The sequence below is a fragment of the Myotis daubentonii genome, chromosome 15 (assembly GCF_963259705.1).
Source record: "Myotis daubentonii chromosome 15, mMyoDau2.1, whole genome shotgun sequence".
In the NCBI taxonomy this organism is placed as follows: domain Eukaryota; kingdom Metazoa; phylum Chordata; class Mammalia; order Chiroptera; family Vespertilionidae; genus Myotis; species Myotis daubentonii.
Genome location: NC_081854.1, coordinates 28,356,440 through 28,381,658, shown reverse-complemented (window position 1 = coordinate 28,381,658; position 25,219 = coordinate 28,356,440). Strand labels below are relative to the sequence as shown.

Genomic DNA, 25,219 nt, shown 5'->3' with positions numbered 1-25,219 from the left:
ACAATAACAACAACAAAGGAAGCCAGTTGAGGGAGCTGAGAATAAATGCCAACTTCCCTCTCTTCCCATCCTCTCATCTCTGCTGGTGCCCCTCCCCCTAGGCCACACCCAATAAAAAAAACCACAGAGTAGGAGCTAGTCGCTGTCTCCCTGGCACAGAGCAGGATGGAAGAGGGTAGGGTGGTGGGGGTGGAGGGAAGGAGGAAAACAGACATCACCCAGCACCACGATGGAGTCTTTATACATAGTGCATGGGAAACTGGCTGCCTGTTTGGTGAAAATAAAACGTTAAAGCCTTACACCACACATTTTCACCAAAACAAATTCCAGACAGATTAAGATTTGATGTTAAAAAATTTTAATCAAAGCTTAAGAGAAACAATAGCAAAACATTTATGACATCTTGGCATAGAGAGATGCCTTTCTAGAGATGTCAGCAAGGCAGATTGTAAGAGAGAACGATACTGAATAACTTTAACAATATAAAACCTGTATGAAGAAAAATACAGTGTTTTTTTAAATTAGTTATTGCTTATATAACAAAAGTTAAAGGAAAGAATGTACTGAGAGAAATATTAGCAATATATAACACCAAGAATTACTATATTGCACATATTAAAAACAAAACAAAACTGTTTTATGTAATAAGAGCAACACTATGGCAAGCAAAGTACAATAACAGTCATTTTGAAAAAGAGAAATGCAAGGGCACGTAAACATACACAAAAATGTATTCAACTCTATTTCGGATCAAAGAATTGCAAACTATAATAAGGTATCACTTTTGCCTTGATTTCACAAAATCAAAAAGATAGTTTTTAAACAATCAAAATGATGAATGATACCGAGAGGTAACAGTTCCACACTGTAAGGAATGTAGGCAGGACCATTTCTGGTGGGAAGTCACATAATAGAATATGTATCTTTGACCTACCAGATTCACATCCAGAAAATTCATCCAATGGGAATATTCAGCGAAGTGTGCAAAGAAGCTAACAGAGAACTGCTGACGGAAGCTGCCGAAAGCAGGAAATTAATAGCTATCTGTTTAGCACAAGGAGACACCACACTAAGCCCTCACGGAAGGAGGAGTCACACGTCCTCGGGAGGGAGGCCCCTGATCAGAGGAAGAGCCCAGGTGTCCAAAGATTAAATGCTGAGCAAGTTATTGGGAGAGGTAGTGGGTTTTGAGGGATCTCCACACGTCCTGGTATTTCTGAATGTTTTGGAATAGTGTTTTAATTAGAAAAATAAATAAAGCTCTATTTAAAAGCACAAACAACAACTTGAATTATCAGGTAAGAGAATGTAGTTTGACGGTGCTTTATAAAAAATTATTTTATTGATTTCAGAGAGGAAGGGAGAGATAGAAACTCAATGATGAGAGAGAATCATTGACTGTGTCCTGCATGCCCCCTAATGGGGATCTGCCTGAAATCCGGGCATGTGCCCTGATGGGAATGGAACCATGACCTCCTGGTTCATAGGTTAACACTCAACCATAGGTCAAGCGAGCCACACTGGTCAGACATGATGTGCTTTTTAATGAGACCATTTTAAAGCCTATTTATTTAAAATAAAACCAAATCACATTGTGAGCTTTACTAACCTTAAATGTCACACAGACACGTATGACAGATTTAAAGACAATCTGAATTGCCCTAATGAAGTCAGGCAAACTATTTCTGTAGCACCTGTCTGTTACTCTGAAGCACAAATGTGGAAGGGAGAAAACAGAATGTCTCCAAACGTTCTCATTTTTCTCTAACTGACATTTGTAGAGTCCCTTTTAGGCTAAAATGACATGGTTGGGAGCCTCAGCTGAATAGCTGGCCACAGCACGTGATTTTTTTCACTGGCTTTAATGTGGAATTCAGCACGTGACATATTTGAATCCTTACAGATGCCCATAAAATTCCCAAGTTTCTCCAAGACTCTCCCTTTAAAATGCCTACACTCTTGCAGCTCTAGCACCAAGTAGCAAATTAAATCTTAAGAAAATTATCCTACAAAAGCAACTGAAGACATTTCCACAGACAGACAGTCTGAGTGTCAGGCCTATGACAGTATCACATCTAAAAGTTCAAGTAGCCTGTGAAAGGCTGGCATAAAACTGTTTCCTAGATTGTTTTCTACCCAGATAATCCAATCTCTGGTGATCCTGGGCCCTACAAGACCTGCACCAGGATTAAACAAGGCTGCAGGCAAAAAGGCCCTGGGTGAAGGGGCTTATGTCAAGTGAGTCACAGTCTCTGCTCCACAAGGGAAGTCAAGTGCAGAAGCTTTCAAAGCATTAACTGATTGCTTTTATTATTATTTTTTTATATGGTAAAACAACTAGTCTTTAATTATATTTCATAAATCAAAGTCCAAACTAAAGTCACATCTATATATATAAAAGGCAAATATGCAAAGTGTCCCCTCAAGAGTTCGATCAGGAGACCGGGAACTAATTGCTTTTAAAAGGACAAATGCTACAGTGCCCCAAATATCATATGATACTTTATTCTTTCCTAAACTAAAATTAGTCCAGAATGAGTCACGGGGATTACTATGAAAAGAAACTTAACTCTTTGAAGCACTTTTTCATGATGCTGGGATTAAGTCCTATATACCAGGCCTGTGCTGGAAAGCTCAGAGACGGGCACTACCTCTCACCCCATCTCCACTTCCGCCTCCTAACTGGAAGTCTGAGGGGATTTGTTAAAACTCAGACTAATGGAGCTGGAAGAGGAGAAACAGGAGGGCATTCCAGGTTTCAGGAGGCTCTCCTGGCCCCAGCCTGCAGGCGAGGCACTTCCTGCTGCCTCCAATCAGGGCACTTTTCTCACTTCCCACCTGAACCCAGCAGGCAGGGCCTGTGACACACCAGCATCCAGCTCAGTGACAGGCACAGGTGGGCCTACAGGTATCATCTGCCTGCCAGAGACACACACAGTCAAAAGGAAGTCACGTACTGTTCGATTGTAAGAGGCGAATTGTATGGTATATAATTTATATCTCAATAAAGCAATTATTTTTTAAAAAGAAAGAAAAGGACAAAGAAAGAAAAAGAGGGGTGAGGGGGAGGAGACCAGATCCCCAGAAATTGGATGTGGGAAAAACAACAACCATAAACTCTAGTTATTCTCGTATTTAAGGACAGTGAAAATCAACATCTTTGATTTACTTTGAAATGCATCAAAGCTGAAACCGGTTTGGCTCAGTGGATAGAGCGACGGCTTGCGGACTGAAGGGTCCCAGGTTCGATTCCGGTCAAGGGCATGTGCCTGGGTTGCAAGCACATCCCCAGTGGGAGATGTGCAGGAGGCAGCTGATCGGTGTTTCTCTCTCATCTATGTTTCTAACTATCTCTCTCCATTCCTCTCTGTAAAAAATCAATAAAATATATTTTTAAAAAAAGAAAAAAGAAATGCATCAAAAAATAAGATGAGCCTGGTTAGTGCGGCTCAGTGGTTGAGCGTCAATCTGTGAACCAGGAGGTCACGGTTCAATTCGGATTGGGGCATATAAGCAGGTTGCAGGCTCGGTCCCCAGTGTGGGGCATGCAGGAGGTGGCCAATCAGTGATTCTTTCTCATCATTGATGTTTCTATTTCTCTCTCCCTCTCCCTTCCTCTCTGAAATCAATAAAAAATATATTTTAAAAAATGAGTTGGTATACAGACACAAGGATGCAGAGTGGATAAATCTGTGAGAAAGTAACTATAATAAAATGTTCATGATAGAATCTAGGTAGTGAATATACAGGAGTCCACCGTAAAATTCTTTCATCTTTCCTGTAAGTTTGGAAATTTTCACAATAAAATGTTTAGGGAAAATATGTAGCTATTTTTTCAAAAATATGGCCTATATCAGTTACAAAATTTAAGAAAAAAATACTAAAATAGGACACAATTTTTTAATTCCAAAGCATGTCCACCACAGACCCTTTTTTTTAAAAAAAGAAAATAAATCTTTATTGTTGAAAGTATTACATATGTCCCCCAATTTCCCCCTTGACCTCTTCTAGCGCGTCCCTGCCCTTTGCCCCAGGTCTTCAGCACCCTATTGTCTGTGTCCATGGGTGATGCATATATGCATACAAGGCACCACAGACACTCTTTGACTTGGCCTCAGAGTGACTACAGAATACCAGAAGACTGCACTAAGTTCTCTGTGCAGCAACGGGGCTCGGGCTCACCCTGCAGAGACCAATGGACGCTTGGCCCATTGAGCCTAAGGCCACTTGCTGGGAATACTAAATTTTTATATCAGAGACTCCAATCAGAATACTTCTCCCACTTCCCACCTGAACCCAGCAGGCAGGGTCGGTGACACACCAGCATCCAGCTCAGTGACACAGGTGTTTAAGAAAACAGTGATTCCAGCTCCCATTGCTTTGAGATTTACCTTGAGAACGACTGAAAAGTCAACATCCTTGGTTTCCTTCAGGCCAAGTGGAATCAGCGGGATTGTAAACGTCTCCCTGGAAGAAGCACAGCACTTTGGTTTATGAACATCCCTATACTGGCCACCCTGTACCTACAGCCTCCCCAGTAGCCAGCTCAGGTCCCCACCACCCCCTCCTCACATCAACCCCAAACACCAGTTCATTTTCCATAAAGAAGACTCTGGACACATCCCTGTCCTGGTCCCAGCCTAACACACAAGGGCCTACCACCATCTCAATCAGTTTATCCCTCCAATCTCAGCCCTTCCTCCAGTAACTTTGCTGAGAACCTACCATGTGCCAGGACCTGCGCCTGGTCCCACCTCGCCTACAGCCCTCATCCCTGGGCTCTCAGTTGGGGTGTATCTCTCTAGGTGTCTCATCACCTGCATGAGGAGGGCCTTGAGGGCAGATGCCCCATCGGACAACTAAGTGCTCCTAGCTCCCAGCCCAGGGTCAGGCCCTGGCTAGCTACTTCCCCTCCACCTCCTCCTCCAGCAAGTGACTACTTGGTTACCCCATAGATTACCCTGGGAGTGCACCCTGAGCCTAGTTCTTAGGGGCAGGGCCAACAGGAAGTGAACCTGGCTCAGGCTGTGTTCTGCAAACAGGGATTTAGCTCCCTGACCTGTAACAGGAGACCTCCTGAGGCTGCTCAGCCCGGCCAGGGGAGAAGGCCAGGAATGCTAAGCAGGGTGAATGGACAATGCAGCTGTAAGCTGAAACTGTCTCTGTGCTGGAAGGAAAACAAGGGGCTGTGCTCAGAGCAGGCAAGATCCAACGGGGCCTGTGGCTTCCCCAAAGCCCGCAGGGAAAGCCGGACCCTGCTGGAAGGAGATGAGGATGGGCCATGCCCCTCCCCTCTGTCCTCAGCACCCGCCTGTCCTCACCCCACATAGGGCTGGAGGCAAGGTCTGCTCTTTCTGTGCCTGTCCAGGAGACCCCCCTGGCCAGGGCACCCCAGCCCCACTCTTAGGCTAAAACCTCTGACCTCCTTGTGTTTCTCATCTGCACAATGAGATTGTTTCTTCCTTGCCCACCTCACAGAAGTGTTTAAAGATCAACTAAGGCCGAAACCGGTTTGGCTCAGTGGATAGAGCGTCAGCCTGCGGACTGAAAGGTCCCAGGTTCGATTCCAGTCAAGGGCATGTACCTGGGTTGTGGGCACATCCCCAGTAGGAGATGTGCAGGAGGCAGCTGATCGATGTTTCTCTCTCATCGATGTTTCTAACTCTCTATCTCTCTCCCTTCCTCTCTGTAAAAAATCAATAAAATGTATTTAAAAAAAAAAAAAAAAAGATCAACTAAGAAAGAGGCAATCTGCTTTGACAACAGGAAGAGGGGGGATTCAAATGCAAGGGGGCATTATGAATGTGCACATCTCTATCTCCTCTTCCCAATGGCCCAGGGGACAACTGGCCACTTTAGAGCCACACTGTGACCACACTGAAGCCTTAATTGCATGTCTCTGTGGGAGGTCTTTACAGTGGACATCCCTGAGCTTCAGTACAAGTGGGAATAGGAAGCATCCTCCATTTCTCACCAAAGTTTGGCCCTGCCTGGCCTCCTCGAGGAACTTTGACCTTTTGAAAACACTGGAATTTAATACCAGCGTGTAGGCTGGGAGAAACACTGCACTGGTCCTGGTTGGGTGACCAAAACCACACTGTGAGCCCAGAGCTGAGTGAGCCAGGGCCCACGGGCGTCACAAAGGGGAGAACAGCGGCTTCACAGGTCTCGCGGGCTAACGCTCTCCCTCTGGCTCTGAAAAACACACCTGTGGCGTGCAGAGGACTGGGGACAATCAGGAAAAGCACATTCCAAAGATGACTCAAGGTGTTCAAATGTCATCCCTCTGTTAATCCAGGGATCGATTTTCTGACTGAGTTTCCCCTCGGGCTCTCCTCCCTTTTAAGAAGTTTCACTTCCCCACGCAGAAAAGGAGGCAAACTCTTCTTTGGAGCTTCTCAAAACTATTTCTCCTTAAAGATGAAAAAAGTTCCCACCTTGGGGCGAGACTCCCTGAGCTTTCTTAAAGTTACACCTTAATACCTCGCCTCACACAAACACTACCTATGGGACACTTCTGAATTAGAACATCCGTTCCTCAAATATTTAACGGAGCACATTTCTGAAGTCTCATTTGTTTCTCCTCAGAGAATTCCCATGAGTCCCCTAATCTTTGACATAAAAGGCAGTTTAGACATGTTTGCATTCTATCAACAAAGTGATCCAGGCCTTGTGCATGGTGGTCAGGCCTGAGCCTCAAGGGAAGAAGACAGGGCAACCTGGGCCCCACCTAGCAGTTCAGCTCTCAAAGCTCACCACAAAAGCACTTTCAGGGCATTTTTATGGCTGAGCCACCCAGTTCATGTGAGAGAGGCCATCTCCTTGCCTGGATCCAGCCATGTAGTTCTCCCATAAAACCATGTCCCAAAGGGTCCCAGGACAAATAAATGCCTTTGTCCAATTCTCCAGATGTTCCCAGCAAACTCCAGAAGTTCATCCCTGGTATCTGACTCAACCCCAAATCTAATCATTTCCTTGCTTTCCAAAGGGGATTGCCTCACCCCCAGGACTATCCCTGCACCATTCGTGGTGTGGCATGATCTGAGGCCCAGAAAGTACCTGGAAGAAGCGTTACCCACACTTACTCTGTGCTCTGATAGACTCCCACTGAGATGTTGAGCCCCTCCAGCTCTTCCTTGAGCATCTGCAGGTCTGAGTTCACAAAGCTCAGTTCCAGGCGCACCTGCTCGCGTACCTTGTGGTTCGTGGCTGCTCTGTTAAAAAAGAGGGGGAGAGAAGCACCCTCAGCCAGATATCCCAGCTGCTAGGTGAGCAGACACCCCAATCCTTGCAGGGGAGCTCTGAGATACCACCTGCAGATGTGATCAGATAAGGTGTCTCAGGAATGCCAGGCACCTGCCCCTTTTTGAGCCACATCTACCAGCAAATGGCCCTGGACATAGCCAATGACACTGAGCTGCCATGCATAAATCCTAAGACATCTCTGCAAAGAATCAGCCTTGAGAAGAGAACAGAGAACTGTTCACGGCCACCCATAAAGGACCATAAATTATCCCCTCAAAAGAAAATGGGTGAGAAAAGAGAGGAGGTAACACTTTCCAGCTCATTCTACGAGGCTAATATTATCCTGATCCAAAACCAGAGCAAGACAGCTCAAGAAAGCAATATGACAGACCAATAGCCTTCATAACTAAATATGCAAAAATCCTCAATAAAATATTAGCAACTTGAACCTAGCTACATATATAAAGGATTATACACCATGCCTAAGAAGAATTCACCCCCAACTACAAGGTTGGCTTAATACCTGAAAATCAATTAACGTACATACTATATTAATAGAACAAAGGACCAAAAAACGCATGGTCACTTTAATAAATGCAAAAGAAGAGAACGGGGGTCAGTTGGTTATAGCATTGTCACAATACGCAAGGTTGCAGGTTTTATCCCTGGTCAGGGCACACACAAGAATCAACTAATGGCCCTAGCCGGTTTGGCTCAGTGGATTGAGTGTCGGCCTGAGGACTGAAGAGTCGTGGGTTTGATTCCAGTCAAGGGCACATGCCTGGGTTGCGGGCTCAATCCCTGGTAGGGGTGTGCAGGAGGCAGCCAATCGATGGTTCTCTCTCATCAATGATGTTTCTATCTCTCTCTCCCTCTTCCTTCTTCTCTGAAATCAATAAAAATTAAAAAAAAAAAAAGAATCAACCAATGAATGCATAAGTGGAACAACAAATTGATGTCTATTTCTCTCTCTAAAAATCAATCAATAAATTAAAAACATTTTTTAGAAAGTACACGCATGATATTGCTGAATCAGTTCCAGACCACCATTATAAAGGGAGTCATGATTTTTTTTTTTTTTGGAGTCATGATCTTTTTGATGGTGGAGGGTCTTGCCTTCAATTTGTAAAAAATGCAACATCTGTGAAGTGCAATTAAGTGAAGAGCAATACAACAAGTATGCCTGTAGTTGGTAACAGGTATGCCAAGTGGTTTGGATCTGTGATAAAAATTTTAAACAAACTAGGAATAAAAGAGAATTTACAAAACTTGATAAAGAGCATCTATGAAAACCCACAGCTAACATCATACTTCATGCTTTCCCTCTTATTATGATCAGAAATGAGGCAAAGATGTCCACTTCTGCCTCTGCTAACCAACATTGTACTGCAAGTTCAAGCCAGTGCCAATAAGGTAAATAAAGAAATTAAAGGTACCTGGATGGGAAAGAAAGAGTAAAACTGTCTTTATTCACAGATGACATAATCTTGACATGAAACAAATACTAGAACTAATAAATTTAGTAAAGTATACAAAAATCATTTTATAGCTATATACTAGCAATACAAATATTCAAATATTAAGAAAACAATTTCATTCAAATTAGCATCAAAAAGAATACTTGGGAATGAATTTTAGAAAAGAAGCACAATACTCATACACTGAAAACTTCAAAACATTGTTGAGACATTAAATGTCATGTTTATAAATTGGAAGACTCACCATTGTTAAGATATTCATTCTCCATTGACATTTTCTATTGATATGACAAAATTGCAATAACAAACCAGTAAGCTTTTCAGTAAATGTTGACATGCTGACCCTAAAAATTATATGGAAATGCAAAGGACCTAGAATAATCAAATAATTCTGAAAAAGAACAAAGTTGGAGGACTTATGCTATCTGATTTTAAAACTTATTATAAATCCACATAATCAAGACAATGTAATATTGGCAAAATGGACCTGAATTGAATCCAGAAATAAATCCTTACATTTGTGGTCAATTGACTTTGATAAAGGTGACAAGACAATTCCAAGGGGAAAAGACAGTCTTTCTGACAATTGGTCCTGAAGCAATTGCACATCCCTGGATATGTCAATGTCCCCAAGACTATCCCCAGGATCAGTGACTCATCAGGAGGACTCACAGGACTCAGAATATAATTGTACTCACGGCTCTGATTTTTTTTTTAATTTTTATTCTTTTATTATAATTGTTTTATTTTATTTGGTCTATTCCTTATTTTAATTTTTTTAATAATTCATTTCTTTTTTAAAATAATTATTTATTGTTGAATTATTATAATAATAGTATTATTATAATACTATTTTTTTTAATATATTTTATTGGTTTTTTACAGTGAGGAAGGTAGAGGGATAGAGAGTTAGAAACATCGATGAGAGAGAAACATCGATCAGCTGCCTCCTGCACACCCCATACTGGGGATGTGCCCGCAACCCAGGTACATGCCCTTGACCGGAATCGAACCTGGGACCTTTCAGTCCGCAGGCCGACGCTCTATCCACTGAGCCAAACCGGTTTCGGCTATTATAATACTATTGTTATAATAATAGTATTACATATGTCCTCCTCCAGACTGTCTCTGCCTCCCCACCCTCATCACCTCATTGTCTGTGTCCATGGCCATGCATATATGCATACACCCACCCACCCACCCTTCCCCGCCTTCCCTCTGAGATTCTGCACTCTGTTCATGCTTCCATGTCTCTGTATCCACTCCATTCATCAGTTTATTTTGTTACTTAAATTCCACATATGAATGAGATCATGTGATACTTGCCTTTCTCTGACTCACTTATTTCACTTAGCATGATACTCTCCAGGTCCCTCATGCTGTTTCAAAGGGTAAGAGATTCTCCTCCTTTATTACTGCTGCATAGTATTCCATGGTACCACAACTTTTTTTATCCACTCATCTACTGTTTCCAGATCTTAGCTATTATAAATTGTGCTGCTATGAACATAGGGGTGCATACATTCTTCCTTTTTTTTTCTCCAATATATTTTTAAAATTGATTTTAAAGAGGAAGGGAGGAGGAGAGAGAAATAGAAACATCAATGATGAGAGAGAATCACTGATCGGCTGCCTCCTGCATGGCCCACACTGGGGATCGAGCCCACAATTTAGGTATGTGCCCTGATCAGGAATTCAATGGTGACCTCCTGGTTCATAGGTCTACACTCAACCACTGAGCCACGCTGGCTGGGCTACATTCTTTCTAATTGGTGTTTTGGGTTTCTTAGGATATATACCTAGAAGTGGGATGGCTGGTCAAATGGCAGTTCCATTATTTAATGTTTTTAGGAAACTCCATACTGTTTTCCATAATGGCTGCACCAGTCTGCATTCCCACCACTCATGGCTGATTTGTTATAGCAAAGGACACACAACAAAACGCATGAGGTGAGGTCTGGAGGAAATCAGGCACAGGTGGCTGAGGCCCCTTCCCAGGGAGTCACACAGAATGGCTTAATTTGTCCAGCAGGGAGTTACGACAATACATGTGAAACACTATCTACCAAGGAAGCTGATTAGAGATATAGTGTCCAGGGTTTCTAGGGGCTAGTCAGGCAGGCATCTCTGCCTAGCGTGTTCTAACATTCCAGACTTCCAGAAAGAAAGCAGGTGCTCAGCATAAATTACATTATTTGTACAAACTTGGGCACAATGAGCCCCTCTAATTAATTAATTCTGAGAATAGTGGGAACTCTCCTCAAATCTATGTTTCCAGACACCAGGCAAAGGCCAACTTTGCAAGCAGGCCTTTCTAAGGATAGCCATCTCAGGCCTGCTATGATAACTCTTCTCCACAATCTAAGTCTCTTTTTATTTTTTTCATTTTTAAATCTTTACTGTTGATCTAAGTCTCTTATCATACTCAAATATCAAGTCAAAAATGGATCAGAGACAGCAATACAAGAGTTCAAGCTCTAAAACTTCCAGAAGAAAACACAGGAGAGCCCTGGCTGGTTTGGCTCAGTGGATAGAGCATTGGCCTGTGGATTGAAGGGTCCTGGGTTCAATTCCAGGCAAGGGCACATGCCCAGGTTGTGGGCTTGGTCCCCAGTGGGGGGAGAGGGAGGAAGGGGCATTCAGGAGGTAGCCGATCAATGATTCTCTCTCATCATCGGTGTTTCTATCTCTCTCTTTCCTTCTTCATTCCTCTCTGAAATCAATAAAAATAAAAATTAAAAAAACACAGGAGAAAAATTTTCATGATCTTGGGTTGGGCAAAGTATTCTTAACTACAAACCAAAAGCATAATCCATAAAAAGGAAATTTTTTTTTATAATTTTTATTTCTTAAAGTATTACAAAGAGTATTACATATGTCTCCTTTTATCCCCCCCCCTTGACATTCCCCCAGCCCCTACCCCCCCCCCCCCCGTGTCTTGTGTCCATTGGTTAATCTTATATGAATGCATATAAGTCCTTCGGTTGATCTCTTAATCCCCCCCAAACCCTCCCTCCAAGCTTCCCACTGTAGTTGGACAGTCTGTTTAATGTTGCTCTGCCTCTGCATCTACCCCTGTTCATCAGTCTATACTGGTCCCCATTATCTGTCCCAACCTCACTGGAGCAGTCCCAACCTCACCGGGGCCGTCTCAGCCTCACCGGGGCCGTCTCAACCTCACCGGGGCCATGCCGACCTCACCGGGGCCATAAAAAGGAAATTGATAGATTGGACTCTTGAATTTGTAAACTTCTGTGATTCAGAAGACACCATAAAAAGAAACAAAAAAAGAAACAAAGAAAAGCCACAGGCTAGAAGAAAATATTTGCAGATTATATATCTGATAAAGAATTTGCATCCAAAATGTACAGAGTTCTGTTCATTAAATAATAAAAAGACAATTCAACTTTTTATGGGGAAAAGATATGAATAGACATTTTACTAAAGATGATGTATGAATGGCTAATAAGCATGAAATGATACTAAATATCGTTAGTCAATAAAAGAATGCATATTGAAAGAATAATGAGATACCAATACACACCCTTACATTACCTATAATAAAAAAGACAAACAATAATGTTATTGAGGATGTAGAGAAACTGGAACCCTCCTACACTGATGAATGTAAATGGCACAGCCACTATGGAAAACAGTTGGGTAGTTTCTAAAAATGTTAAACATAAACTTACTCTCTAATATTGTAATTCTGCTCCTAGGAATCTATATGAGAGAAAAGAAAGCCTATGTCCAAACAAAGACATGTAGGTCAATGTTTAAGTAGCATTATTCATAATTGCCCCAAAGTGGGAACAATCCAGAGATACATCAACTGGCAAACAGATACAAAATGTGGTACATCCACCGTACAGAATGGTGGTAAGCAATACGAAGGGAAGAACTGTACCCAAGTTCTCCAGTAGAGGTTCTGACACAGACTTGAAGACCGTACAGGTGGGTTCCTCACTTTATACAGATTAGGAATCACTGCGAAACAAGTGTCAGTGAAAACCAAGTACTGAGCCAGGCCTTGCTGCACACATTTCCATGAACCATCCAGGCAGGTCCTCAAGCCATCCCTCAGACTGAGTACAGTACTAAAATTTATGCTCAGTTCATGGATGAGGACAGCTGAAGTTCTCAGCCAAGAGCTCCAGCCAGAGAAAAGGTACCTGTCCACCACCCCCTCCTCATTGATGAAATCCAGCCCACGGTATCAGCTTTGCTTTGCTCACCACCTGTTCACCTTACCTGCAGAAAGCAAAGTGCTAACACTTTCCCTGCGGGCTGCCCTCACCACCTGGGGTGGCTCCTCCACCTCACTACATACCTGGGTCCATCAGTTTCTGTCCATGATGTATTTATATTTCTTCTCAGGCCCCCCTCTCTCCTCCTCTCTTAACCGAACTCCTCCTTGAGGAACTAACAATTTTTGCTCCTTCTCCTCAGAAAAAGCCACCTGACCCTGGCTGCAGATGTGATGGCACCTGCCCTCTCTTACTGTTCAGTAAAATGTTCACACATGTACATCTGGGCTCCCCCAGCCAGGCAATGAGATGTTGGAAGCTCAATTTAGTGACTATCACTGGTTTGGGGATTTTTTTTTTTTTGGCCATGATCATCAGTAAAAAATACATTTTATATCTCAACGCAGTACATGTACACACCCCCCTAAAACGAAATTCTCACAAAACTATCCTTTTACATACATGTGATTCATGCCCTTATAGTCTATTCTACTCTAATAGGTTGTTTTTTGTGTTGTTTTTTAAAAAAATATATTTCTTTATTGGTTTCAGAGAGGAAGGGAGGAGAGAGAGCTAGAAAGAAACATCAATGATGAGAGAGAATCACTGATCGGCTGCCTCCTGCACGCTCCCCCACTGGGGATTGAGCCCGCAACCCAGGCAGTGTGCCCTTAGCCAGAATCGAACCGGGACCCTTCAGTCCGCAGGCTGACGCTTTATCCCCTGAGCCATGCTGGCTAGGGCTCTAATAGGTTGTTTTTATTAAACACAATGGTGTTTGCAACTCTCCAATTTGGATTCTCTGACACTAAGTGAGGTGCCCAACAATTTATTTCTGACACCAACTCCCAGGTTTAGCACAGACCCCACAATTATGGGCTTGGTGCCAAAAGACTGCCCCACTTCAAGCACCAGTTGCAAGTACAGGGCATCTAACCTGAGGAGGGGGTTCCTCCTAAGGTTAGATAATTCACTACAACAACTCACAGAACTCAGGAAAACACTTTACTTAGATTTACTGTGGTTTATTTTAAAGAGTACAACTCAGGAACAGCCAGATGGAAGGGGACCCATAGGCCAAGGAGGGTCGTGGAGGTTCCATATCCTCTCTCGGCATACCGTCCTCCCAGCACCTTGCCGTGTTCACTGACCCAGAGGTCCCCAAACCCCACTGTTTAGGGTTTTTACACAGTGGTTCCCAACCTTTTTTTGGCTGTGCCCCACCTAAGCATCTCTAAAATTCTGATGCCTCCACCCCCCCCCCCCCGACATATTATTCTTAATATTCAAAAAGTGAACTCCTATTCACACGGAGGAAGCCGAAAGGCCATTAACTTGGTCTAAACAAGCTACCAAAGAACATGGCAACCATGAAAGAGAAAAAATAAAAGAACAAAAGGACAGTTGAAGTACTGAGGAAGAAATCACTAAGAAATTGTTAAAATAATATGAAGCGATATAAAAAAAATAGCAAATAAATTTTCAAAACACAGAATAGAGAACTGAAATGCATAAATATGTCACAACTATATATTTATATGCTGTATGTGAGGCCCCTAGAACCATAAGAAATACAAAAAATTCACTGTTAATAACACATTCTTGAATTGCCCCCTGTGGGCCATGTGCCCCACGTTGGGAGCCACTGGTTTTACGAAGGCTTCATAATTGGTTAAATCAACTGACCATTGGTGACTGAACTCAATCTCCAGTTCTTTTCCCTCCTGGGATGTCCGGGGGCTGAAAGTTCCAACTCTCTAATCTGGCAACCAGTTCCCCATCCTGAAGGCCCCCCTCTCACGTCAGGCATAGAAAAGACACTCAGCAGAGTCCAGGACTTTTGGGAGCTCTGTGCCAGGAACCAGGCACAAAGACCAAATACTTATTTTTTATTATACCACAACAGCAACCCGTTTAATTAATTTCACTACATATCATGGGCCACAACCTGCCACTTGTAAAACCTGTACTACAGAGATACTAATGAGAACATGACTGATTCACTAGCTGATAATGTCCACAAGGATGCTTGCAAGAACATTCTCCCAGACCTCGATATTGGAAATGGCTTCTTCTTAGCAACTAGCTTGCTTTTGGCTCAATAGGTATAGAATGTGTTCCAGATCACAGTCCTTCTTCATTCTGCTTTCCAGGAGCTCAGAGAGAAACTGTGGTCCACGTCCAATAAAGTAAATGGGCCTTGTAGCATATACTAGCCTTACTTCTGGCTAAATTCTTCTTCCTTCTGCCCCCACATCCTCATTGACTCCTGGTTTTTTTAAAATATGTTTTTATGATTTCAGAGAGGAAGGGAGAGGGAGAGAGAAAGAGAAACATGGATCAGCTGCCTCCTGCACACCCCCTAATGGGGATAGCTCCTGATCTGGGCATGTGCCTTGACAAGGAATTGAACTGGCGACCTCTGGTGCATGGATACCACTCAACCAACTGAGGCCACTGGCCAGGCTCATTCACTCCTGTTTTAATCTTACACGAGTGCATTAAGTGCCTCAAATCCATTTTGAAATGAGATAAAGTAAATAATTATAACTCCTGGATGACAAGACCTTTGCCTTCTATTTCTTTGTATTTCTCCTGGAGCCTGGCATAGTCTTTATCACATGGCTAGGGGCTCAACAAATTTCAGTTGATGAAAAAACAAATGGCAAACTAAAGAAGCAACTGTCTAGATTCTAGAAGCAACTGTCTAGAAGCAAGGAGGAGGAGGAGGAAAGCATGGAGCCGGTGCTGACTGGTTCTCAGCAGCAGAAGTGGGCCCATAACAATGTAGACAAGGGGTCCTCAAACTTCGACCCGCGGCCACATGCAAATACAAATATTGTATTTGTTCCACATTTTGTTTTTTTACTTCAAAATAAGATATGTGCAGTGTGCATAGGAATTTGTTCATAGTTTTTTTTTTTTAACTATAGTCCGGCCCTCCAACGGTCTTAGGGACAGTGAACTGGCCCCCTGTTTAAAAAGTGTGAGGACCCCTGATTTAGACCCTAAGACCCTGTCCAAATACCTGGAGAGCCTCCAAATTGCCATCAATTTTTCCGCCTGTACATATTTGCCACATCTCCTCCCTCTCGACTTGGCAACAATTTGGGAATTAGGATTTGCAACAAATCAATGAACTGCTCTCTGGATATAGACTTCTTTGTGTGGGTCACTCTCCAAAGGGTTGGTAGCTAGGCAGAGTTTGGTTTCCACAATGCTGATCCCTTTGGGTACACCAGCAATTTTCAACCCTTTTCTTCTTCTCTTGGCACACATAAACTAATTACTAAAATTCTGTGGCATACCAAAAAATATGTATTTTTTGCCAATATAACAAAAAAGGTATAATTTTGATTAATTAAAAAAAAAAAAAGTAATTACCTACCTTTTTGCTCCAAAGTGACTTTTAAAAAAATCTGGTGCCTAGCCCTAGCCGGTTTGGCTCAGTGGATAGAGCGTCGGCCTGTGGACTGAAGGGTCCTGGGTTTGATTCCGGTCAAGGGCACATACCTCAGTTGTATGGTCCTACCCGGCCCGGGCCCTGGTCAGGGCGAGTGCAGGAGGCAACCAATTGATGTGTTTCTCACACATAATATTTCTGTCTTTCTCTGTTCCACTCTCTCTAAAAATCAATGGAAAAAGATCCTCAAGTGAGGATTCATAAAAGAGAAAATCTGGTACCTATACTTGTATATAAGGATTTGGGGAACCAAGAATTAACCAATCAGATGTAACCTTACTATGCGACATAACCAATAAGATGCAACTCTATTATATGACCTATATATTTATGGTTAGAGACAGGGCATTCACACTTGTATGGCTATTGTTGTGTTGGCTGTTGTCATTTTTTTATTTAATAATCAAAGTTGGAAAAGAGGCCCTAGCTGGTTTGGCTCAGTGGATAGAGCTTTGGCCTGCGGATTTAAGGGTCCCAGGTTGATTCCAGTCAAGGGCACATGCCCAGGTTGCAAGCTCGATCCCCAGTGTGGGGTGTGCAGGAACAGCCGAACAATGATTCTCTCTCACCATTGATGTTTCTCTCTCTCTCTCCCTCTCCCTTCCTCTCTGAAATCAATAAAAATATATTTGAAAAAAATAAAAGTTGGAAAAGAGGTCAGTGTCCCTGACTAAATAGTGAGGTATTGGATGTTTTAAAAATTCTTGTGGCACACTGGTTGAAAATCGCTGGGGTATACCAATGATTCAGAAGTCAACTATAGAGTTTGAGCTGTTTCTAGTACAGGTAATGATTTTTCACTGATTCACTTGTGGAAAGGGGCTTTTCAAATAAGGCACACCAATTCAATATGGTGCATGTGTTCACCTCCTGTATCCAGGCTGCGGGAATAGCTTGGGGCAACAGACAAGAATTGAATCAGCTGACTCAAGTTAGGAATTAAGACCAGAGCCTTGGTCTCCTCCATACTGATGCCTGCACCTGAGCTGCCTTTCCAGATGAAAAAGAATGGCTTTTACGGGCCTTCTTGTTAGAACATGGCTTTTCTCAGCTTTCCCTTGGGTGTGCACCTCCTCTGAGGCCCTGTGGTCTGGGTACAGCCAACACCCTGTGGTCTGAGGCCAACAGGGATGAGGCAGCAGGCGTTTCATCCCTTTCCTGCCCAGAGTCTCCATGGCCTCCCTAGACCACCAGGGAAGGCCCACTCCCTTGGGTTTTCATAAGGAGCAGGCACATACTACAAAAGTCCAGAATTGGAAGGTGTGCCACTTACTTTGTCTAAGGCCGTGGTCGGCAAACTGCGGCTCACGAGCCACATGTGGCTCTTTGGCCCCTTGAGTGTGGCTCTTCCTAAGCCTTAGGAGTACCCTAATTAAGTTAATACAATGTACCTACTTATATAGTTTAAATTTAAAAAATTTGGCTCTCAAAAGAAATTTCAATCATTGTACTGTTGATATTTGGCTCTGTTGACTCATGAGTTTGCCGACCACTGGTCTAAGGGATCAACCACCACGTGTGAACAGGGGAAGGAAAGCCACATTTAATTATTTCCTGAGGCTACTGACCACATCTGCACCTGGTTTCCTGAGTTTGGAGTTTCTGAGGCCTCTTCCACCATAAGAGTCCCTATGTGATGATGGCTTCTTGCCCCAAGTCCAAAATTTCTTTAACATCCCCATGGTTTATTTATTAAATGCATGTGAATTTTGCATTCTGACCCATATATCTCCATTTGTTTTTGCATCATTCCCCCTCTCCCCCAAGTCTTTTAGTAAAATTGTCCTTCCAGGAAAAGGCACCATAGGCTTGCACCAGCTTCAGAGGCCTTATTGGAGCAACTTGGCCTTAATCCATCTGACCCCAAATCTCGCCCTGCATGGGGTTCAGGTAAACTACATCAAGTGCTGCCTGGTGCTCTCATGTAGGCACCAGGCTAAGGCAGCAGGTCAGCCGAGCAGCCAGGACATGGGCCCCCAGTTCATCTCTCAGTGTAAGAAGGCAGGTCTCAGAATTAGGGCAGGCGCTAAAGGCCACGGAGAGCTTGCACACACCACTGCAGAGACACGCACCAGCCCCCTCAGACTGACAGTGTGAGCAGTCATTTACCTCAGTCACTCTCCTTACAGCCAAAGCCACCCAGGTCACCCTGGCCCAGAACTTCACAACCCTTTGGGCTGGAGGTCGCAAACTAGAGATTTGTGGGACTTGTTTGCTTGACTCCTAGGGTGTTTATTGCCCCCCATCCCTTGAACTAGTTGCCAATATGTAAAAATTCAACTATTAGAGGATTAAAAACAAAAAAGTCAGATCTTTAGAATCTTTGGGGGGGAAAAATCTTAAGACCTGGCAACCCTGGCCCTGCCCTCCACACAGGGCAAATTGCAGCTGCCCCTCCAAAGAGCATATACCCTGCACTTCGCCATAATTCTACCACAGCACCAGTCCCAACCCTTCACCCTTTTTCATGCCCATGAGGCCACTCCTGCTCCAGTCCAACAGCTACCAGTACAAGAGGGGAACATACAGCCCAAAGAGTTTAAATGGCATACCCTTCTTCAAAGAACCAGTTAATGTAAACTATATGGCAACTTGCTTTAAATTTCACTAAGACTGACTCTGTTTCAGAGAAATGTCATCACATTTCTACCCCAGCTTTTCTCAAGGGAGGGGAGGGAACTGGGAAAAGAGAGAGAATATTGTCCTTGCTTAGGCTGAAAAAGAACATTAAAAATATCTGATATCTCATTAAAAAAAAAATCCAATATCTTCCTAATCAAACTCCAGGAAGTTCATGGGCTCCTGGCTGATACAGATCGGAAAAGACTTTGAAGGGGTATGAACCTGGCTCCTCACGGTGCCTGCCTTACCAATGCAGCTAAGGACTGGGACCCTTGCATTTCAGCATTTTGGGGGACATTTTTCCAAATGCCCTCCCCTCAAACATATTCCAACTGCTCTACCTTTATTTGGGGGCTGTGATGGGTAATATGGGAACCTGAAAACAGAAAAGTGGACAGGCATGACAGCGGGCCCAATTTATAACTAAAACTACCCCTTGCTGGCAGGGCCACGGGGCTAGAGCTGGGCTTGGCTAAACGCCCTTTGTTTTTGGGAAACCGTTGGTACCGGTTGAGTCAGATTAATAAATACCTTCAGGGTTTCCTCTGACAACATTCTCCATGGAGGGGCACTTTGAACCTTTAGGTCACTGTGAGAATCATTAACAATACACTCCACCCCTGCCAGCTCTACAACTGCCGACCTGACAATGCGCTTGAGCCATTGGGCCTGAGAAAGGCTGTTTGCTGTTATTAACAAACCAAGACAGACAAAACCGCCCTAGTTCCCACCTTAGAAACCCCAAGCCTCCCTGACCACCCTTCGTCAACCTCTATCACATTTCCCTTTCATCAACATCCTAGAAACATCATCTCCTGACATGGTTAGATGTTTACTTGGGTAAACACAAGAAACCAAGTGTCATGAAAGCAGTCTCATTTGAGACACTTGCAGCTTTATCCTGGCACTTCAAACACTACTGCCACTTAGTAGGTGCTCAACAAATCCATTTGTGGGTGAATGAACAGGCAAATAAATCAACTGTAGCCTGCTTCTGGGAAAGCCATGAGTCAGGGCTGCCCACCTGTCCCCTCGGCTACAGAACTGGCTCGTCAAAGTGTCAACCAAAACCTGCAGCCTCAACATACCGAGGGCGGTGCCTGCGGCCTTCCCAGCACAGCAAGCCTGGCACACAGCAGGCACTCCTGAAAACAGGGCTCTCTCCCGAGTTGCAGTGGCCACATGTGGTCCACATGTGCTGTGGACCTGACAATTCCCAGACTTTTCTGGGGACGGGGCACTGTCAGGCATTTTAAGAGGTGAAATGTTACCATATGTTCCCAGTCTCCTCCAGTAATAATCTCCCTTTCACCCTGTTACAGAAGTAGCTAGAGAAGAGGTTCCCAGACACTTGGCCATCTCGGGATTTGTGTTCTGGGGCTAGTACTTGAGTAACAAAACCAAGACAGGCACAGCATTGTCGTTCCTGAATCCTGGTAGGTTCAGGGATTGCATATAATATTCTCCAGGGCCTTTGCAGTAATCCATAATAAAACATGAATGCAAGTAATCCACGTACTTCATAAAAGAACATTCAAACACTGACAGGAGTAAAATGAAAAGGAGAGTCACCTACACCCCCAACACTGGTCTTGCTCCCAGAGCCAACTCTAGTAACAGCTTCTTTCCCATCCTTTCGGAAATAGTCTGTGCATACACAAAAGCGTTTGTACAAATCCTTTAAAATAAACACAAGACATGCTGTCATGCACCCCTTCCCCCATTTAATATCTCAGAGATCTTTCTTAAGGAGAAAATACAGACTGATTCAGAAATGAATTTTGCCCAAATTCATGGTCAGAAAGCCTCCTACTGTTTATTAGTGCTCAGGTGAGTGGCCCCCACCTGGAGGAGTTGATCCTGCCAATCATGCATATCTGTGACTACCAGAGTGGTTCCTTTATAAAAACCCAGTTTGGTGTATTTACTTTTCCCAAAACCTCTAAGCTGTCTGGGCTCCCTAAGGCTAACCCATTGAAAACACCCATAAGCCATATCCTGCCAGGTTTCCGGGTTCTCTGCCAGCTTTCCAGGTTCCAGGTTCCAGGTTCCTACAAGCACTCCACATCTCCTTCTGAGGCTCCAGGAGGCATCTGTCTCACTTCCCAGGCCAGCAGGCATGGTGCCTGCCTCAACTACCCAGTGCAGAAGGCAGCATGCAGCTGACAAGAGTTACCCCTAGAACTCTGAAGCAAGTTCAGAAGAGGAAGCTGGCACATGTTCTTGCATTGTACTGAAGGGGGTGGGGAGGGCTTGGAGCTGCCTGTGACACAGGTAAGGCTTCACTGAGTTCTATGCTTGATATGTTTGATAAGTAACTATTTTACCAACAGAGCATAGTAATGAGTGCCCCAGGAGTATTGGGCTGTACTGGGCCCCTCTCATTAGAGCAGTGGTTCTCAACCTTCTGGCCCTTTAAATACAGTTCCTCATGTTGGGACCCAACCATAAAATTATTTTTGTTGCTACTTCATAACTGTAATGTTGCTACTGTTGTGAATCATAATGTAAATATCTGATATGCAGGATGGTCTTAGGCGACCCCTGAGAAAGGGTCGTTCGCCCACCAAAGGGGTCGCGACCCACAGGTTGAGAACCGCTGCATTAGAGGGATGGACACTGGAAATAGAAATACCTCCCTTCCCTCCTTTTTGCCTTCCTTTCCTTTATACATTCAACACACAATTATCAAGCAGTGATTCGAGACCAGGCACAGTGCGAGGCGTAGAGAAAGTAGACAAGTCCCACAGAAAGCAGGGAAAAGAAACATGAATACAACACTTGGACCATCCTCCAGTGTCCCTCTATCCCCAAACGCATGGCAGGCTAGGTAAAATACTTGCCACAACACAACCAAGCTCTAGCCGAGAAAGGGCCTGCTCCAGGTGCCAGAAATGAGAAGGAAACCCAAAGCTAAAACCGAGAATTGGAGAGAAAGCTGGACAGGCCTAGGAGCTTAGGAACCGATGGCAGGCCTCAGGGGAGGCTGGGCTCCCAGCTGAGGCTGTGGAGCCAGCAGACACCTACTTCAGAAGGTTTTCTGCTCCCGTTCTCATCCGCACAGCTTTCAGGATCTGTTGGTTCAAGGCAGCCCTCTGATTCTGCAGTTTGCTTCGGCCAGTTTGTGCAAGGGGGTTGCAACCCTAAGGGAAAAGGGGAGATGCCCCAATCAGAGGTCAGCCACTCTAAAATTGATGACAACATTTAATAGAACAGAAAAGGATTTTGAAACTAAACTTTTTGAAAAACAAAACAAAATGGAAAATATGTAAAATATTGTAAAGTATAAAGAAAATAAAAGTCACATCATAATATACTCCAAACAGCCACTGTAAATTGGTTTCTTTTCTCCCCATGTATTTTATATACATGTTATTTTCCACATTAGTGGCTGTGTCAGGAGTCCCCAAGATCAGCCCCCAGGTTTGGAGATTCGCTAGGACTCAAGGACTCAGCATGTAGTTGCATTCATGGTTAAGATGTACGACCACAGCTTAGTGAGGATGCACAGATGGATCATAGAGGAAAAGACAGAGGAATCATGTACAGGCTTCTTTGTGCTCGCTCTCTCCCATGAGTGCAAGAGCACACTCTTCTCCCAGCAACTTGTATGCGATGTCTCTGTCCGGGTTGGCTCATTTGAGAATCAACACCCAGGGGTTTTATTGGGGGCTGGTCACAAAGGCACCTCTGCCTAGCACATACCAAAGTTCCAGGCTCCCAGGAGGAAAGCAGGTGTTCATTAAGACACATGGCTTTTATCATCAGTCTAGGCACAGTAAGTCAACCTTATCAGTTTGGGGAAGGAGGCAACCTCCAAGAGCCAGGTTTCCAGTCGCCAGGAGGGGGCCAATCTTTCAAGCAGGCCTTCCTAAGGATAGCAGCCTCAGGCCTGCTATGTTTACTCTTTTCCGCACAGGGCACATAAAGGTTGCCATGTTTTCTCACTTCATACTCTATCATGAAAAGTTCCTTTATTATGAAATGTTCCTCAAAACAATTATTTTAATGATTGTATAATACTGTCCCCTTTTTAAAAAATTTTTTTTATTGTTTTTAGAGAAAGAGGAAGGGAGGGGGGATACACTCAAATCCCAGGCTGCCCCCTTTTCAGGGTTTACCATCTCCTTATAGTTGAACAGTTTCTGAGCATCTACTTAAGTATTTGATGCATATTGGTGAGCAGGTAGCTTTATAAACTTCAAGTTTTTTTTACGTCTATTTCTCGGGCAGTGTGATGGGGTCTAACCTCTTTAAAGGCCCCCCACACTAGAACCCAATTATCTTCTAGGAAAGAAGAGCACTCCCTATTCTTTGTACCCTCTCCCTAGTTGTAGGCAACCACTAATCTACTTTCTGCCTGTGTATTTTTGCTTATTCTGGACATTTCTTATCAGTGCAATCATATAAAATGTGGTCTCTGTAATGGGCTTCTGTCAGTGTACTGTTTCCTAGGTTCATCCATGTACCTAGCAGTGCCAGTCCTCCATTCCTTTTTGTCTCTAACACTGCACTGTATGGATGCACCACATTTAGTTATCCATTAATCAGTTGATGGACATTTGGGGGGTGCTTTCACTTTTTGACTGTTGTGAATAGGGTTGCTTATTTGTGTGTAAATTTCCGTGTGGGATGCTTTCCTTTCTCTTGGCAATATATCTAGGAGTGGAACTGCTGTGTCATGTGGTTAATTCTGTTTACCATTTGAGGAACTGTCAAACTACTTTCCAAAGTGACTATACTATTTTACATTCCCACCAACAGTACAGGAGGGTTATAATTTATCCATATCCTCACCAATACCTGTTACTGTTTATCATTTTTATTATAACCAACCTACGATTGTGTGGTTATCTCACTGTGGCTTTCATTTGCATTTCCGTGATGGCTCATGATTTGAACATCTTTTAGATATTTGTATGTCTTCTTTGGAGAAATATCAATTTAGGTTTTTTGCCCATTTTTTTAAATGGGTTATTTGTCTCAACTTGTTTGTAGAATTGAAAAATATTATTTTTAATCTTTGCCAAGTTGATATGCAAAAACAGGTATCCTCTTCTTCCAATTTGCATTTATTAGTGAAGGTAAACTTTTTTTTTTAATATATTTATTGATTTTTTTACAGAGAGGAAGAGAGAGGGATAGAGAGTCAGAAACATCGATGAGAGAGAAACATCGATCAGCTGCCTCCTGCACACCTCCCACTGGGGATGTGCCCGAAACCAAGGCACATGCCCTTGGCCGGAATCGAACCTGAAACCCTTCAGTCCGCAGGCCAACGCCCTATCCACCGAGCCAAACCGGTCAGCTAAACTTTTTTTTTCATATATTGATCATTTGAATTCCTTGTTTGGTGAATTATCTGTGTTCTTTGTCCATTATTTCTTGGGATATCTGGATTAAATGTTTCATTCTGAAAAGTTTAAGATCTGAGTAATTTTCATTTTAACCTAAGGTATTCTTCCCACCCAGCAAGTAGGAGCCCTGGATCTGAGTGAAGGCTCCATTCCTTTTCGAAGCTTATCTTGAGGTTCTGCCCACTGATAGAGCTGTGGTTACTCCTTGGGAGTGACTGGTGGGCAGCACTGGTGAGAAGGCTGCCCTTTTTCTCCAGCCGTGTCATTGCCACAGCAGCTCTGCACACACCAGGCCTCCATTTGAAGGAGGGAGAGTGGTTTATCTACAGCCCCAACCTTCTCAGGGAATCCCCGTAGCAGTGGCCTTTGGACTATTAAGTCAGAAATGAGTGACGTCACTCCTTCTACAAAGATTTCTTATTCTCACTTCCCAGCAGGTTGCCACCCACCTATCTTCTATTTCAAATTAGAGATTCAGAATCTGAGTTGCAATCATCTTAAAAGTAATAAATTATTAAATGATCCCTGATTTAAAATAAAAATCAGAAAACGAATTCTTTTTTCAGTTATGATTAAAATAGCTTTAATATTAAGCTAATTTAATATTAAAGGGCTAAAATAATTGCCAGCCTCTTTCCTTTCCACTTCCTAAAATTACTATGAAGGGATAGTTCAATCTGACTCAAAATTACATGGTTCATCAAAGCTGTGTTCCATTTGACAGAGAAGCTTTAATGACTAATTCCTTTACGTACATTCCCAGAGCTAACTAAGATAAGCAGCCATTCCACCTCATAGATAAGAACT

At 43.4% G+C, this 25,219-nt stretch overlaps 1 protein-coding gene across 6 annotated transcripts in view; it reads right to left on the bottom strand.

Moving 5' to 3' along the window:
* The window catches only part of LOC132217058 (xaa-Pro dipeptidase), a 467,255-nt gene that overhangs the window by 22,192 nt on the left and 419,844 nt on the right, over window positions 1-25,219 (bottom strand). For 5 of the 6 annotated variants that reach the window (XM_059667006.1, XM_059667008.1, XM_059667007.1 and 2 more), the window contains exons 9-11: window positions 22,083-22,129; window positions 7,086-7,214; window positions 4,392-4,467 (exon numbers count right to left, since the gene is read on the bottom strand). In XM_059667006.1, the coding sequence (XP_059522989.1) occupies window positions 4,392-4,467; window positions 7,086-7,214; window positions 22,083-22,129 (252 nt within the window). Of the gene's footprint in view, window positions 1-4,391; window positions 4,468-7,085; window positions 7,215-22,082; window positions 22,199-25,219 lie in introns of all 6 variants that reach the window. The other variant, XM_059667011.1, reaches the window with a different exon arrangement.